Below are 18,172 nucleotides of genomic sequence, written 5' to 3' on the forward strand. Positions count from 1 at the left end.
ACGAAACACAAAAAACTGACAAACTTCACAAGATTTGTTAGATTGCAATTTTAACTCATGACCAAACAACAACAAAATATCTAAATCTAAGAATATGAATGGATATACTATATCGAATCAATCAAAAATCAAGAATCAAATAAAGAACAGCCTTCATCAAGAATCCAAAGAATATAATATTTTGCTGGAACTATAGAATCAAGAATATTGCTCTTATTTCCAGGAAACTTTTGTTTTTTTGTCAACATGAATATGGCGATCTCCTCGTAATGCAAGGAACTTATATTCTACGTCTACAGTCCCTGCAAGATCGAGTCAATAGAATCTTTGCTTTGATTGGATGAGAGAGTGAGACATCCAATTGGCATCAAGGACGATCTTTTTACTATCAATTGCTAACAAATGCCATCTGTGATAATGGTAATTATCTCCAGAAGAGGGGGAGAAGGGAGGGGGGGGGGGCTTTTGTAAAAATTTAATCATTCTTTTTTCCACAGTGATAACCAGAAAACTTGTGAATAAGAAGACGACTTTTAGACTCAATTTATGGCTTTAATTAGTGCATTGAACAGGAGACACAACAATTGTGCGGTGTTAAAAAGCCCAATTCACTAAATAAGTAATATAATAAGTAAGTTAAATTATTTTCTTTGTAACTAAATCAAACACAATTAGTTAGTGCTTTTCTGGTTAATACTGTATCTGATATTTTTGGTTCAGAAAATAAAATAATTTTAAGAAGAATTATTTTGTTTCTTATTAAAGCACCAAAAGCATTTTGAAAAATACCATCGTTTTATTGGAAATTATGAGCAAAATATTAGGAATATCTTACATATTTTTCACATATTTAACCAACTGTTTATAATTTAGAACAAAATTATCAATTCTTTCAGCAAGTTAGACATTATGAACAGAAGAAGTTAAAAGGCCTTGTTAAAAAATTAGATTTTTTATAGCTGAAATATACAGAGCGTCCCATATCATATTGGATTATTCACAATTAAGCTTTAACGTCAAAATACGCACATATATAATACTCGAAAACCTTGTATTTTACGCACGAAAATTGTTTTATTAGTCTAATGCATTATTTCTAAATAATTCATTCTTTTTAAGTTTTCTGATTAATCCCAATTAAATCTCTATTTAGAGCAATAGACGATCGAATTTGATGAGGGACACCCTGTATTATATAAAGTACACATCGTAAATATTTTGTTAAAACAATAAAGTTTACAATTTTGCCCGGCTTGGATTAAAATGCAATCGACTAGATGTTGAAAAATGATTGCTTGCACGATATTTCAGATCTAATGCATCTATCAGACCTCACCCCTTGCGTGTACATTACCCTATAAAATGAGAAAATAGCTTGTCATGCCTTTTTTGCAAACCGTGATATTCAGGCACTTGCGTTGACCCGCAATTACGCAAAATTTCATTTACATTTTGCTAAAACTTTTGCTCTTTTGCAGATATCAAAACCGCGGCGAGCTAAATGCATTTTCAGCTCTGCATGAAGTAGTAAAAATAATAATGGGGGTGGGAAGTAAATTTAGAGGATTTTTTTTAACTCTTGGAAGGCTTTTCAGTTTTTAATTTTAAAATTAGGTTAAACGGACTGTAAGCGTAATTTTAACTGAACCAGTATGAAAAATGACAATGTCCAATTAACAACTGTACCCTTCAAAATGTTGTCTGATCAAGTATAAATTATATATTAATGTTTATAAGTTTGAAAAATAATTATTTTCAATTGGGAGTTTTCTACAAAAGTGGCTTGCGCATTTCTACAGACAGGAAATCTTAAAGGAATAATTGGAATTCAACACTTTTGTACCTAGAAAAACGACAATTTCTTCCACATTATTGATCAGATGAAGATGTTAAGTTAAGGGTGCCATCTTTGTATAGAGGGTCACTTGAAATTACGCTTAACAGTCCCTTGAATTTATTTTGATGATTACATATCAAAACAAATCAAAACTATGATTTGTATTCGTAAATTAATCAACGTTTTTATCGTTACATAAAATCGTTTCACTTGATTCCATTCAATGAGTATTTGAACTTTAGAATGATTAAACCTTTATTGATTGTGATGGGAAGGTTAAATCATTCTTAAAGGGACTTTAGACGTAATTTCAAGTGGTCCTTTAACTAAACAGATTCTCAACTCTTTAATCGTCATTTTTGCTTTCTTAAATTATACTTGTTTTCTTAGTTTAAAAATTGACACATTTTCAATTGTGATTTCTCTATGAAGTTGCTTGTGGGTTAATGCAGTAAAGACAACGTAATACAATCCTATTCTTGATAAATGATGATAAATGTTGATATCTATCTTTTATTTGCTCTTACTAATACAAAGGTTTAAAAACTACGAATGTCCCTGTAAGAACGATGGAAAAGGAGGTTGTCTAAGGTAGAACGAAATTTCCCTCCTATTTGTTAAATGTTCATGATTTCATATAATTTGTAGAATTTGTATAGTGCCCACCAAAGAGTGTGCAGGTTCATGGCTAGACATTTAAATAGGGGGGGGGGGTGAAAGGAGTAGGGGGAATTGTATTTGTAGGAACGGGGAATAGATAAATAGAATTTAAAAAGAAGAGGTAATTTGTATAAAGGGTATTTTTTATAATTCTTCAGTTTTTATCCAAAAAAAACTAGATGATTTTTAAGCAGTGCAGCAGGCGTAAAACGGGAGAACAAGAAAACAATAAATTATAATTTAATTTAACGCAATATTGCACAATAGAAACACAAATAAAAAAGAAAATTAATCAAATCAGTCAGTGTTATGAAAGAGAAATTTTATTAAAAATATTTCTAAAATGCAGACATTCGTTTAAGAGGGAGAGTGTATAGAAAGTAAAATGATAGTTTAAATGACAGCTTAAGTAAGAAAATAAAAGCGTTTTTGTCAGTTATTAAGGAGCCATTTTCTACAGAAAATCCGCAACGTCATTCCGTGCTCCAAAGTGCACTGATCATCTATTCATCAATTTATCAGATAACATTATGATGTCTGCCACCCCATGGTCAATGCCATCTTTTCGATCATTTTTCACATAATTGATTAAATACTTCCTATTTGAAGACAATTTGTACATTTTAGATATTCCACACTTTGGATTATTGGAAAATGCTGGCGGATTTATTATTAATTTCATAATTTCATACCCCCCCCCCTTCCCCATGCAATTGACTCCCCATCTAACTTTTCCTTATGCCCCCTATCTCCCCCCCACCTCCCTCCCCCAGTGTTTCCGCCCATTGTTCTAACTATATTATGGTATATTTGTGTGCAAAGTATATATTTCAAGCATGGTGTTATTCTCCTTTAATATATCCCACACTAAACCACACCCTTCAGTCCATTCAATGATATATATCACATTCATCCACATTGCATTTCATTTTTAGACTGGGTCATCTCAAAGTGTCGCAACGCCTTGGTCTTAACTAACTTACAAACTCACTTCGCTAGTCTCAATAATATTCCTACTTTCAAGATTTTTCTTCCCTGTCTCAACTTAATTAAACCATCTATGCATATCTGAGTCGAATGCGCGTTGTAATTTATGCGCGCTTTTAACCTTTATGCTCGTCTTGGTTAATCGTGTAAACTGTTGAAAACTGAGATGTTCTATTATATGATGTGAGCGTTCTGTAATCCTGTCAGCAGATGAAGAACCAAAATGCGGGAAACATTGACAAGAGAAATCCGCGAAAATACGTTAAAATCTACAAAGTTGATTTTTAAATCTGCTTTTTCATTCCTGTGGGATGCCTGCATGATACATTATTACTGATTAGTGAGTAAAAATGCGTTCTTTCAACATTTAATTGAACAAATTATTGCAATTTTTCCCATAAATCAGATTGTATCTTTCGGGGAAAAAAATTTTGAAAAAATAACTGAAGGAGCTCATGCCATAGAATGCATTTTGGTAATTGATTAAACAGAATAATTTTTAGTTTTCTGTATTTAAAGGGAATGCAGTCGTAACTTCAAGTCACCCGCCATTTTGGAAGGAGGCGAGTCCGATTAACAACTTTACCTGTACAATATTTATCTTATCACTTTTGCAGAGAAAGCTTAATTGATAAAATAAGTTTTCAAAATTATAAACATTAATATCAAATTTATTTATAAGACAAAACTTTTAAAAGATGATGTAAAATGCCATTTCCCTCTAAAACTGTACGGGTCGCTTGAAATTTCGTCTACAGTCCCCTTAAATGTAAGAAAAACGTTAAGAGGCATGCCTTGGCACATGTTTTAGAATTGCTGCACAATGGTTTAAACACTTGCTAGATTTTCACAGTGGGCTGATACCTTGAATGTCAATATTTTTGTCAGATATGCAATATGCGTTTACATTTGAAATTACTTTAATAAAAAATATACAAGAGAAAATTAGGGTTGTCTTTAATAGATTATTTTTTAATAATACGTCTGAGTTTTCCAGCCACGGTAAACTAGAAGCACTGGTTAAAAGTCTAGTGCGTCTTACTTAAATGTAAATTTTTGTATTAGATATTTTATAATTTTTTGTTTTGCCATTTAGTTCTATATTTGGTTATATAAAGTCTTTTACTTCATTTTCGACTGATTTGAAATTAGATATCGAAATATGACATGAAAATATTTTTATACAATATTTAAATACTTAGATGTAGCTAGTTTTACGTGCAGCATCAAGTTGCAAAGATATAGAGTTTAAAAAATGGTTTCTTTCCACTCACCTCATAAATATTGGATGTGATGGGTTGCTAGGGACTGCTTTATCCATGAGACAATGGTTCTTGATAAAATGAAGATTCGATTCTGGAAGTTGACTAGAATTTGTACAAGATCCAGGGCGGGGGGACGGAACCTAAATATTTGTACATAAGCGTCCTACCCATAACCTTTGGTATGCCATGTACAGGACGCACATGCCATACTTTTCAGCCGACACAAATGGGCGTTCTTACAAATGAATCCTATTTTGTATTTGAAAAAAATTAATAGCTATTGAGAGCGAGTTGAATATTTCTAGTTAAATATTGTGAATGATTAGGGGTCCCCCCTAATAAGAATAATAAGAATAGAAGCACAAAAAATTGCTATACATTTTTATAGACAGAAATTTTTAGAAAATTGGCAGATTTTTAAAATTTTAATAAAATTTCAAAGAAAACAAAAAACAAGAGACCATAAACTATAAAGTCAATATGAGTCATTAAAATAAGAAACATAAATTAAAAAGTTTTATGGTTAACATAAGTTTTTTGAAAAATATGATTCTTCAAGTTATCAGGTCAAACATTATCAATAAACCGTAGTCATGAGGTCAACAGCTGAAAAATAAACATGTAACGGTCAACCCAATCAATATGTTTACCTGAGAGCTAGAAAGAGGAAGCCAGTTAGAATTAGTGGATTCCTAAATAAAACAATGAATTATTCTAAATCTTAAACATTTTCTACAAAAAAGAACTGGGCAAAAGCAAGAAGAAAATTCCCTTCCTTGCCCTTGCCGGATAGAACCGGAAGTGGAAACAATCAGTTTTCTGAGAAAATTTTTGTAAATCTTTATTACTTTTGCTCTTACGAAGGTTTACATGGTACCTGAATGCACAGAAAATATAATTTTGTTAACAATTAACACTCATTTTAAGTTCAAAAAATCTATAATTTGTTTAACCTATTTTTAAAAAATAACAAACTCCCTCTAAAACCCTTCTACTTCCTTTTAGAGTTCAAATGCAAACCCCCTTTGAGTGCCCTATAATATCTAGAACAGTGGAAATGAGTTCTTGAAATTGACCGTATATAATATATATATATATAGTGAATGCAACCCTGTAATTTATGCACAGATAAATGCATTCTATATTAAACTATATTCTCACTGTAAAGATTAATCCAAAAATCCTTCCCCCCTCCCGTTCTCTGAAATCTTACCCTTTAATAATCCTTAAAGGGACTGTAAGCAAAGTTTATGACTCTCATCGTATTATAATCATTAACTATTAGAAATAAACATGACACGACAAGATTTGATTTAAATATGCAATCCAAATATATTTTTTAACTGAGTAAACGACAATTTTTTTCAAGCAGCCTAAAGTTTCTTTAACATTAAACTAAAAAGCCTGAAGCTTAAAACCTTAATGTTTTAATAAAATTAAATTTAGGTTTAAAGTGTGATTTACGAGGTATGTTTTTTTACCCTCCATACATACACGCTCTTTCAATATTTACGATCCGTTAGATTGGATTAAAACGCCCCTGATATCGTTTTATTCCATAAAATTCAAACAATTTAAGGCATTAAACCATTTACCAAACTAGGCCGTCCCCCGAGGCAATTTGTATCAAGGCAGGCAAAATAAGGCAACAAAAAAAGACAATAAAGCAAAAAGCATTCTGGTGTTAGGGATTTGGGGAGGGGGAGGGGAGAGGTGAAAAAATGTAAAAAAGGTATTTATGAAGGCTTTAAGCTGGGCAGTCAATCTAAAGTCACCCTCATCCGCTTAGAAAATGGCATGTCAGATTCACAATTTGGTACCCTTTAACCCTTTATCTGATCAAGTATGTATGAAATATATGAATTAAGCATGAGTTAAACAGAAAATTTATATTATATCTTTCTCATTATTAGAGGGCTAGAGTTTTCCAGGGTTCCGTTGTGAATCGGACTTGGCATATGCCCCTATTACTTGAAAGTACTCCTACAGACCGTTTTATTAAAAACTAAAAGGATTACAACTGGGCTAAATTAAACAGTAAATAATTAAATTATGTCGTTCAAATTTTCGGTGAAAATCGTGTCTGCAATTTTAGCTTTCTTTGAACTGACATTATCTAGATTGAGCTAGGGAGAAGTCCTTCAATTATTGTTTCAACATTTTTGGCAGAAACAAGGGGGGGGGTTAGAGGGTAGGGGGCCGGGGGGGGTCGATAATAACTGAAAAAATTATTTATATTCTGGTTATAAATGTATGAAATTTTATTTTATACTATTTCATTAACCCTTGTTAACAACGATACTTCATAAAAATGACCGTACATTTATCAATCATTACCATATCCAATAACAAATCAAATCAAATCAGACTTAAAGGGAGTGTTAGCGAAAAATGAAAGGGGGTATAGGCTTACCGGGAAAAATAATCACTTAATAATCTTACTTCTATTCATAGAGAATAGAATATATATTAGAGGGGAATTTAAAGAATCTCTCGGTATGAATTTTTTCAGACCCTTTCAGCCTGAAAGGGAGTCCAAAGTGTACAAATCATGTAAATGTTCACAAATTATATGCAGCAAAGTACATTAATACAGTATGTTCCCTAAACTATTCATTTCAATTTCGAATTTTTTAAAGCTGTTAAATAAACTTTATAAAATGAATTAGGTGAATAAAAAACCTTATTTGATTTATAGCTATAACGGAAAATCATCGTTTGTAAAGTGAAAGGCATAGAGTCTATGTGAAACCAGCATATTTCATAATTTGGTTTTCTTTTAACAGTAATTTTAGATTTTCTATAAAATGATATTCCAGGGCCCAAAAGGTTATAAAGCATAAATATGTGAAGTACACCTGCAGTATTGAAACTTTTTTCTAGTAAATTCCTCTCTAATATATATTCTATTCTCTTTGCTTCTATTGTTAAATTGATAAAAATTGTTAAAAACTACTCACACCAAAGAACGTAGCGTCAATACAAATTCAGAAAGGTGCAACATTTAACTCGGATCGTAAACAAATTAATTTAATTCCAAACAAATGATTTAGATATTACAAACAATAGTCATCGATTATTTTTCGACGAATTGGTATATAGTTGATAATTCATAATATTTGTTTATATTTTTTGATCTGATAATTACTTTTGAAAACATTTATTCCTGTTTTATTTTAATATTTTCCAGGAATGTTCGAAAATCCAGCGCCAGCGAATATTATTTTTAAAAAAAATCAAAAATATTAACTATATACGAATGCGTCAAAAAATAATCGATGAGTATTGTTCGTAATATCTGAATGATTTGTTTGTAATTAAATTAATTATTTTACGATCTGAGTTAAATGTTGTAACTTTCCGAATTTGTATGGACGCTACGTTCTTTGGTGTGAGTCGTTTTTTACAATTTTCTCCTTATAGACGCAAAAGACACAAGTAGCAAAAAAAGCTATTATTTTTCGCCGTAAACCTATACCCCCTTTCATTTTTCATTTTTTGAAAAAATGTCTAATAACCCTACTTGCAATTGTTGGAACACTGTGTCCTACCTGTACTTTGAAGTCTCCCATGAACGCGTCAGTTATGCCGCTGACCGTAAACTTGCACACTGCACTTCCAGGTATAGAGTTCTGGGGGGTAGTAAACACCATATATACAACCTAAACAGTATAGAGTTCTGGGGGGTAGTAAACACCATGTATACAACCTAAACAGTATAGAGTTCTGGGGGTAGTAAACACCATATATACAACCTAAACAGTATAGAGTTCTTGGGGTAGTAAACACCATATTTACAACCTAAACAGTATAGAGTTCTGGGGGGTATTAAACACCATATATACAACCTAAACAATATAGAGTTTTGGGGGGTAGTAAACACCATATATACAACCTAAACAGTATAGAGTTCTTGGGGTAGTAAACACCATATATACAACCGAAACAGTATAGAGTTCTGGGGGGTATTAAACACCATATATACAACCTAAGCAGTACAAGGAATATATCGTACATGAAAACTATTGTACAAAGAAAATATCGTACTTGAAAACTATTGTACAAAGAAAATATCGCACATTATAACTATTGTACAAAGAAAATATCGTACATGAAAACTATTGTACAAAGAAAATATCGTACATGAAAACTATTGTACACAAAGGTCACCTTATCATTGTCCTGAGTAGAATAGAAACTTGAAGTGGATTGAATCTCATCAAAATAGAACGGATAGTCACCAGGAACACTGATAATAATAATATTGTTAATAATAATATATAATAATAATAAAAATAGTAACAATAATAATAATAATAATAATAATAACAATAATAATAATTATAATAATAATAATAATAATAATAATAATAATAATAATAATAATAATAATAATAATAATAATGATAGTAAAAATAACTATAATAAATTATTAGCATGTTAAAATTAGAAATTAACATTAAGATATATCTGACTGAAAATAATGATATGCCATAGCTAATGGAAGAATGTTTTGAAATACTGATCAAAAACAATTCAGAAATTATAAACGTTTTCACCTGCAGTTAAGTCTAGTTTTAAGAAAAGTCGTCCAACGATTCTTAAACTTATGAGACCCTCCTTCGTCGGATTTGCAGACGCGAGCAACGCGAGACAGAACATTTTTCCCGCAATTTATAAGTTCTACAGCTGCCTCTCGGAAGAAAAAGTAAACATATTCATCATCCTCCAAGCTCGACACAAAGTTGGGAGCTGAAAGCAAAATGTAGATAAATAAAAATTAAATCTAAAAAAACTGACTACTCCCCTGAATATATTGTTTTCTAATCCTTAAATCTATGTGCAGTGTCTATGTGTCTATATGTCTATATGCAGTGCCAATGCATCTATGTGTCTATGTGCAATGTCTATGTGTCTATGTGTCTATGTGTCTATGTGTCTATGTGTCTAAGAATAGTTGAAGTTTAAATCCATCAAAGTATACAAGGGATACAGGGAGACCTGTTACAATGTGATATATAGGGGCATTCTTACACATTGTCAAGTAGGGTGATAGATGGGTAGATAGATAGATAATAGATAGATAGACAAATATAAAGTAGATAGATAGAAAGATAATAGAAAGATAGACATATGTAAAGATAGACTTCTAGTCTTGATAAAACTTCAAAAGATATTACTGAATTTTTGAAAGTTTTCTTTTTGTCTGAATTCATCTACTAAAAATGCCTGTTATTTTGTTCCTCCCCCCTCCTGAACACATGTCGTACCCCCCTCCCTCTCTCCCCTCCCCCTCTATTGTGTATGTTTTCTCAAGTTTAAGTTCCCTGATTTAGTTAACCCTTTCTAAAATGTCATCAATCAAAGTTTTAGAATTTCCTCCCAAACCCCTATCTCTCTCTCTCTCTCTCTGTCTCTCTCTGACCGATTCGGCCTAATTTTAAACAAACCTTATACACTGTTTTTACATTATAACCCTGAATATGATTCCTACGCCGGGTTAAAAGGTCCTGGTTGACTAAACTAGACTGGAGTAGAACCTAACCGAACTCAAAGCAGGGAGTTCAGATTCAGAACAATAGAGGGACAAGGAGTTAAACAAGCTGTGGAAACAATACCTTGTAATATATAGATACATAGATAGATAAATAGATATAAGGATATAAATATAGATAGATAGATAGATAGATAATGTGAAAGAAGAAAAAAATTCTGCATGTTTTGTCATGTACATCTGTGTTTTTTTTTAACTTACCGTTTAGGTGTGCATAATCGTACTGCTCTGTTCTTAGCTGGTTTTTAATGATCAAGGAATCAGTTCCAGAAAAATCGGACACGGTGGCGGCATAGAGGTCTCCACCTATAATTAAAGACATGCTATCAGTTTATTAGTAATCTTTACCCTCACTACCTCTCTTAATAACACTTTGCTCTCCCTACCTCTCCTATAAACACTGTACCCTCCCTACCTCTCTTAATAACACTTTACCCTCCCTACTTCTCTTAATAACACTTTGCCCTCCCTACCTCTCTTTATAAACTTTGCCTATAAAACTTTGCCATCTTTACCTCTCTTCATAACACTTTACCTTCTTTTCATGTCTTATAGACACTTAGCCCTCCCTACTTCTCTTAATAACATGTTCAACTCCCTACCTCTCTTATTAACACTTTGCCCTCCATACCTCTCTTAATAACACTTTGCCCTCCCTACCTCTTTTATTAACACTTTACTCTCCCTACCTCTCTTTACCAACACTTTACCCTCCCTACCTCTCTTAATAACACTTTGCTTTCCCTACCTCTCTTATTAACACTTTACCCTAGCTCCTTACCTCTCTTTATAAAACTTTGTCATCTTTACCTCTCTTCATAACACTTTACTTTCTTTACCTGTCTTAATAAACACTTTTTCCTCCCTGCCTCTCTTTATTAGAACTAAGCAACTACATCTCGTTATAATCTCTTTGCCTTCTTACCCCTATAACCAATCACTTTGTCCTCCCGTACTATCTATTGAAACACTTTGCCCTTTCTTCCTTCCTCCGTTTTCAAAAACGTTGCCCTCTAACCATTGCAACCCCCCCCCCCCGCCACACTAAGTTGCCTGCATTAGCATAATTACCCCCTAGGTCATTGTTGTGCTTTGATAATTAGTATTAATTAAGGATCAATTGAATACTAATTATCTGACCAAATGCATTAAACTTGGACCAGCAGATATATCAATTCTTGATAGATCAAAACTTTTTCTGAAACATTGGCGTTGAACTTATATTTGCAGAAATATGTTGTACAATAAAATGTGTAAAAGTTTGTTTTTGATTGCCAATTTCGAGATAAAACTTGTCCACAACAGTTTTACTGCATCATTTTTAGCTTTTACCACATCCTTTTTAACTGTTACCACATCAGTTTAGCTGTTACCACATCCTTTACGCTGTTTCCACATCCATTTCAGCGGTTACCACATCCTTTAAGCTGTTACTACATCCTTTTTAACTGTTACCACATAATTTTAGCTGTTACCATATTCTTTAAGCTGTTACCACATCCTTTTTAGCTATTACCACATCAGGTCATCTGTTACCACATCCTTTACGCTGTTTCCACATCCTTTTCAGCGGTTACCACATCCTTTAAGCTGTTACTACATCCCTTTAAACTGTTACCACATCATTTTAGCTGTTACCATATTCTTTAAGCTGTTACCACATCCTTTATTCTATTTCCACATCCTTTTCAGCGGTTACCACATCCTTTAAGCTGTTAATACATCCTTTTTAACTGTTACCACATCATTTTAGCTGTTACCATATTCTTTAAGCAGTTACCACATCCTTTTTAGCTGTTACCACATCCTTTTTAGCTATTACCACATTAGTTTAGCTGTTACCACATCCTTTACGCTGTTTCCACATCCTTTTCAGCGGTTACCACATCCTTTAAGCTGTTACTACATCTTTTTAAACTGTTACCACATCATTTTAGCTGTTACCATATTCTTTAAGCTGTTACCACATCCTTTATTCTATTTCCACATCCTTTTCAGCGGTTACCACATCCTTTATTCTGTTTCCACATCCTTTTCAGCGGTTACCACATCCTTTAAGCTGTTACTACATCCTTTTAAACTATTACCACATCATTTTAGCTGTTACCATATTCTTTAAGCTGTTGCCACATCCATTTTAGCTGTTACCACATCCTTTAAGCTGTTACCACATCCTTTTTAGCTGTTACCACATCCTTTTTAAGCTATTACCACATCATTTTAGCTGTTACCACATTCTTTAAGCTGTTACAACATCATTTTAGTTGTTGAAAATTTCTTTAAGCTGTTGCCACATCATTTTAGCTGTTACCACATTCTTTGAAGCTGTTACCACATCATTTTTTGCTGTTACCCCATCCTTTTAGCTGTAACCACATCCTTTTAGATGTTAAAACATATTTTTAAGGTATCTGTGTTCTTGTTTTATATTTTACCTGTGAAAAGTGAACTAGAATTATGTTTTGGATCGTAGGGAGCATATCCTTTACCGCTAAACTGCTTTATTACTTCATATCCATTTCCACTGTTGGTATAGTGTCTAAATATAGTAATAAGTTAGACTCGTCTTTTAACTACATAGCAACTAATTGTAACATGTAATATCATTACAATTATTTATCTTTTAGAGTTTTTATTCCTCGTAAACTTAGAAGTGATGAGGCATAACGCTTGTTTTAAACTCTAATTGTCTAATTCTTATATCTTTGTAACCTGTTTATATTAGCCTTTAATTTTTTAAACTTTGATTTTTTTATTAAGCAGTAATAATAGTTTCAAATATGAAAGGTTTACACCACAACCAGATATATTATGTGGAAAAAATTAAGTTTATGACCAATAATTAGTTCATTAGGGAATTTTTCAAAAATAGACAATGGACATACATATCACAGGCAGCCATAGTACATTTGAATTTTAGAGCCGGGTCAACCTTTCCGGTCCCAGTTTGTACTGTACCGCACAGACATTGGGTTAATAAAGCAGAGAATCAACAGGACTAGCCTGTTGACGTGGTCAGACTTTATGCTTCATTTATAAATTTATTTTTACTAAAGGGGCAGAGGTGCGTGATATATATGTTGTAAGTCCAGCGTAAACAAGGAGTGTAATTACATAAAAAATATAAAATCCCTGATAAAAAATGTCAGAAACCAGAAATAACGTAAAACCGCAAAGTTTATTGATAAAAACTTTGTATGATTAAAATCACGTTTACGGTTTGATTCAAAACCAATGTGCAGACAAAAACTTTACACATGTCCTTGTAATATTAATACAAATATAGTTTGAATTGGTTGACAGCTAACTTGAGCAAAATCCTTTTTACAGGATTTTCTTCATAAATTTGGAATTCACAAATCACGTTAAACTAATGTAAATTGCAAGTTTTATATAACTTCTTTTATTAAAGAATTATTGAGAAGTAAAAATGCGTATAATTTCTAATATGTCTAACCGGATAAACTATCTATATATATATATCTCTTTATCTATCTATCTATCTATCTATCTATCTATCTTTCTATCTATCTATATATCTATCTATCTATCTATCTATATATATATATAGATATATATATCTATTTATCTATTCTTATATCTATCCATCTATCTCTATTTATATACCTATATCTATCTATTTACCTCTCTATATCTATCTATTTACCTCTCTATTTAGCTATCTATCTATCTATCTATCTATCTATCTATCTATCTATATCTATCTATCTATCTATCTATCTATCTATCTATCTATCTATCTATCTATCTATCTATCTATCTATCTATCTATCTATCTATCTATCTGTCTAAGAATGAAGAATGAAAGTATGAAGGATATGAAGTATTGTCCATTGTCCACAGTTTACCAACAAAGTCCCAATTCTGTTACGTGTATCCTCGGGTGTTAACAGATACACACTTTCTTGTACGAACACAAACACACGCTTACACACAAACAATATGTATACACATTTTAAGCAAGATATTAAAGGAACTGTTGAAAACAATTATATATGCAGCAGAGACAACAAAAGAAAATTGTCAGAATTTCAAACTTTTCCAGATAGAAAACGACACTATCTTTTTCATTCTCAGATACAAAAGATGAAGGTAATGATTGTTAATTGATGATGTAACAAGTTTTAAAAAGGGAGGGGGGCTCAATTGAAAAGTTATTGAGACAAAACTTAAAAAGGTTTTAATCTATTAATTTTAAACTATAAAAAATCTGCACAGTGTGATAAATATGAACACCGAAAAAAAAGTTTGCTCCTCGATACTGATAAATATATGTGATTTTAAATAGATAGATAGATAAATTGATTTTATAGAATAGCTATAAAGATATGAATATTGCCTTGAAACATTATTTATGATATTATACAGTGACACTTTGTGTCAAACAATACGAAACATATTTTTATCATCTTTTCAGCTGCAATGCATTATACAACTTACATTAAAACTTACATTATACATGTTAAGAAATACATGATACATACACTGGTAAAAAAAAACATTCAAAAAGTGTATGTTTAAACAAAATCTAAAATAGAGAAAATGATGTATCTAACTGCATTTTATTTATGTCACAAAATGTTATAGAAAAGAAGTTTGAAAAAAATATTAAAAACAGTTTTTTTTCTATTTGTTAAAAATCTGTTCAACAAAGAAAAAGAAATGAACGAGTAAGCTTAAAAAGAAAAGAAAAAAATATATTTAAACCCAAAATGTAACTATCTATATCAAATTCCTAGAACTTAAAGAATTCAAATAATTGTAAAAGTATAAATGTAAAACTATTTGGGAAAAATGAAACTAGCAATTTTTCCCAATTTAAATACTTTTTATATTGGCGCATTTTTTCCTGTGTGCTAAGACAAACGCTAACATTCCTTAACTACTAACTACGTGGAGGGGGTAGTATTTTGTAACANAGATGGGGAAATAGATTTTAAAAATGTCTAATATTTACCTGATATAATTTTGACAATCGTCTTCTCCTTTCCCCTTGAGTAAACACAGTTCTCTATCTACCTCACTGCTTTCCCAGTAGATACGCTGAAAATAAAATACAAATAAAAAAACATGAACATTTGGAAAAATTTTACTTTTGAAGAATTCAATACTAATCAGCAACGTGATACAGAATATTCTAGTTGCTGAACATCCAGAAAATGTTTAATACAACTTTAGTCCAACTTTTTATATGAACAGTGTACCATTTACAAATCTTAGTTTTCATTCCTCTCTAATCTTCGTTTTCATTCTTCTCTAATTTTAATTTTCATTCTTCTCTAATCTTAATTTTTATTCTTCTCTAATCTTAGTTTTTATTCTTCTCTAATCTTAATTTTCATTCTTCTCTAATCTTAGTCTTCATTCTTCTCTAATCTTAATTTTCATTCTTCTCTAATCTTAGTTTTTATTCTTCTCTAATCTTAATTTTCATTCTTCTCTAATCTTAGTCTTCATTCTTCTCTAATCTTAATTTTCATTCTTCTCTAATCTTAGTTTTTATTCTTCTCTAATCTTAGCTATATGATTCAAAACATTTCAATTTAAAGTGAGATTTACTTTAATATGACCTGCCGTATCATGCTCACTGGACAGAAGATGACGGCATGACAGCATGACGACATGACGCTGCTATGGTTTATTTGTTTGTTTCATGTTTTCTTGACCGCACCTACCGTTTACTATTTAGTTTTATTAGGTTTATAGAACTATCTATCTATCTATCTATCTATCTATCTATCTATCTATCTATCTATCTATCTATCTATCTATCTATCTATCTATCTATCTATATATATAGATATATATATCTATTTATCTATTCTTATATCTATCCATCTATCTCTATTTATATACCTATATCTATCTATTTACCTCTCTATATCTATCTATTTACCTCTCTATTTAGCTATCTATCTATCTATCTATCTATCTATCTATCTATCTTATCTATCTATCTATCTATCTATCTATCTATCTATCTATCTATCTATCTATCTATCTATCTATCTATCTATCTATCTATCTATCTATCCATCTATGAATCTATCTATCTTTCTATCTATCTATATATCTATCTATCTATTTATCTATCTATCATCTATCTGTTCTATCTATAAATATATCTATCTATCTTTCTGTATATCCTTCTATCTATCTATCTTTCTATATATCCTTCAATCTATCTATCTTTCTATCTTTTCAAAATAGTTTTCAAAGTATTTTACAAAAGATACATAAATATTTACTGAGGATTGGAAAACATCTGAACGATGTTTTGCAATAAGAAATTTTATTGTATACCCCCCCCCTCACCCCCCAACCCGTGCTATGCCCCTTTATCTATGCACCGACAAAGTCCATCAAAGCACACTGCCTGAATGCTAAAAACAAGCAAACAATCAGTGCCATGTTTCTACCAATCCTATTTCTTGATTAAATCACGTGATTTATCATTTGTATTCCTATTGGTTAGAATATATCACGTGACTATTTATAGTATCCGATAAATAGTGTAGTTATCCATAGTTTTATATCCAATAAATCCTTATGGTTTTGCTTATATAACATTGGTTAACTGACTGTTACCCCCAACAAAAATACAAAGAGAGAGGGGGGTGTAGAGAGGCACAACAGTGCTCAAACAAGGTGTGTGGTTTCAAAAAGTGTATTCTCATTGTTTTTATTGACAAATAAATTAAAACTGATTTTAAACATTTAACTGTCGAATAAAATATGATTTGTAGCTTCAGCAGTCTCTTGAAAGGTTGTAATGTGCAAAAAGATTATAATTATTTCTTGGTAATTCACTTTTTGTTCTTCTTCTTTTAATTCATGTTCTTCCTGTTCTTGTTGTTCTTGTTGTTCTTGTTATTCTTCTTGTCCTTCTTGTTCTTCTTGCTCTTCTTGTCCTTCTTGTTCTTCTTGCTCTTCTTGTCCTTCTTGTTCTTCTTGCTCTTCTTGTCCTTCTTTTTCTTCTTGCTCTTCTTGTCCTTCTTGTCCTTCTTGTTCTTCTTGTTATTCTTGTTCTACTTGTTCTTCTTTTTCTTCTTGTCTTTCTCATTCTTCTTGTTCTTCCTGTTCTTCATGTTCTTTTTGTTCTTCTTGTTCTTCTTGTCCTTCTTGTCCTTCTTGTTCTTCCTGTTCTTCTTGTCCTTCTTGTCCTTCTTGTTCTTCTTGTTATTCTTGTTCTACTTGTTCTTCTTGTTCTTCTTTTTCTTCTTGTCTTTCTCATTCTTCTTGTTCTTCCTGTTCTTCCTGTTCTTTTTGTTCTTCTTGTTCTTCTTGTCCTTCTTGTCCTTCTTGTTCTTCCTGTTCTTCTTGTCCTTCTTGTCCTTCTTGTTCTTCCTGTTCTTCCTGTTCTTCTTGTTCTTCTTGTTCTTCTTGTCCTTCTTGTCCTTCTTGTTCTTCCTGTTCTTCTTGTTCCTCTTGTTTTTCTTGTTCTTCTTGTCCTTCTTGTTCTGCTTGTTCTTTCTGTTCTTACGAATTCTTTGTTTTTATTTTCATGTTATAATGTTAAGATGACTTGCTTCTTTGTAGATGGATAGATAGATAAGATAGCCTAAAATTATTAAATATATTCATAGTTTTATCTATCTATTTATCTATCTATTTATCTATCTGTTTATCTATCTATTTCTCAATCTGTTTATCTATCTGTTTATCTATCTGTTCATCTATCTGTTTATCAATCTATTAATCTATCTGTTTATCTATCTATGTATCTATCTGTTTATCTATCTATTTATTTATCTGTTTATCTGTCTGTTTATCTATTTGTTTATCTATCTATTTCTCTATCTATTTCTCTATCTGTTTATCTATCTGTTTATCTATCTGTTTATCTAT

The 18,172-nt window shown here is 31.4% G+C and overlaps 1 protein-coding gene across 1 annotated transcript in view; it reads right to left on the minus strand.

Annotated features, from left to right (window-relative positions):
• The window catches only part of LOC111697820 (semaphorin-1A), a 51,664-nt gene that overhangs the window by 18,687 nt on the left and 14,805 nt on the right, over window positions 1-18,172 (minus strand). Inside the window, exons 2-9 of the mRNA XM_023467950.1 lie at window positions 15,282-15,367; window positions 12,739-12,842; window positions 10,505-10,609; window positions 9,309-9,501; window positions 8,920-8,998; window positions 8,301-8,411; window positions 5,400-5,441; window positions 4,759-4,889 (exon numbers count right to left, since the gene is read on the minus strand). Of these exons, the coding sequence (XP_023323718.1) occupies window positions 4,759-4,889; window positions 5,400-5,441; window positions 8,301-8,411; window positions 8,920-8,998; window positions 9,309-9,501; window positions 10,505-10,609; window positions 12,739-12,842; window positions 15,282-15,367 (851 nt within the window). The remainder of the gene's footprint in view (window positions 1-4,758; window positions 4,890-5,399; window positions 5,442-8,300; window positions 8,412-8,919; window positions 8,999-9,308; window positions 9,502-10,504; window positions 10,610-12,738; window positions 12,843-15,281; window positions 15,368-18,172) is intronic.

The sequence above is a fragment of the Eurytemora carolleeae genome, unplaced genomic scaffold, assembly GCF_000591075.1.
Source record: "Eurytemora carolleeae unplaced genomic scaffold, Eaff_2.0 scaffold89, whole genome shotgun sequence".
In the NCBI taxonomy this organism is placed as follows: domain Eukaryota; kingdom Metazoa; phylum Arthropoda; class Copepoda; order Calanoida; family Temoridae; genus Eurytemora; species Eurytemora carolleeae.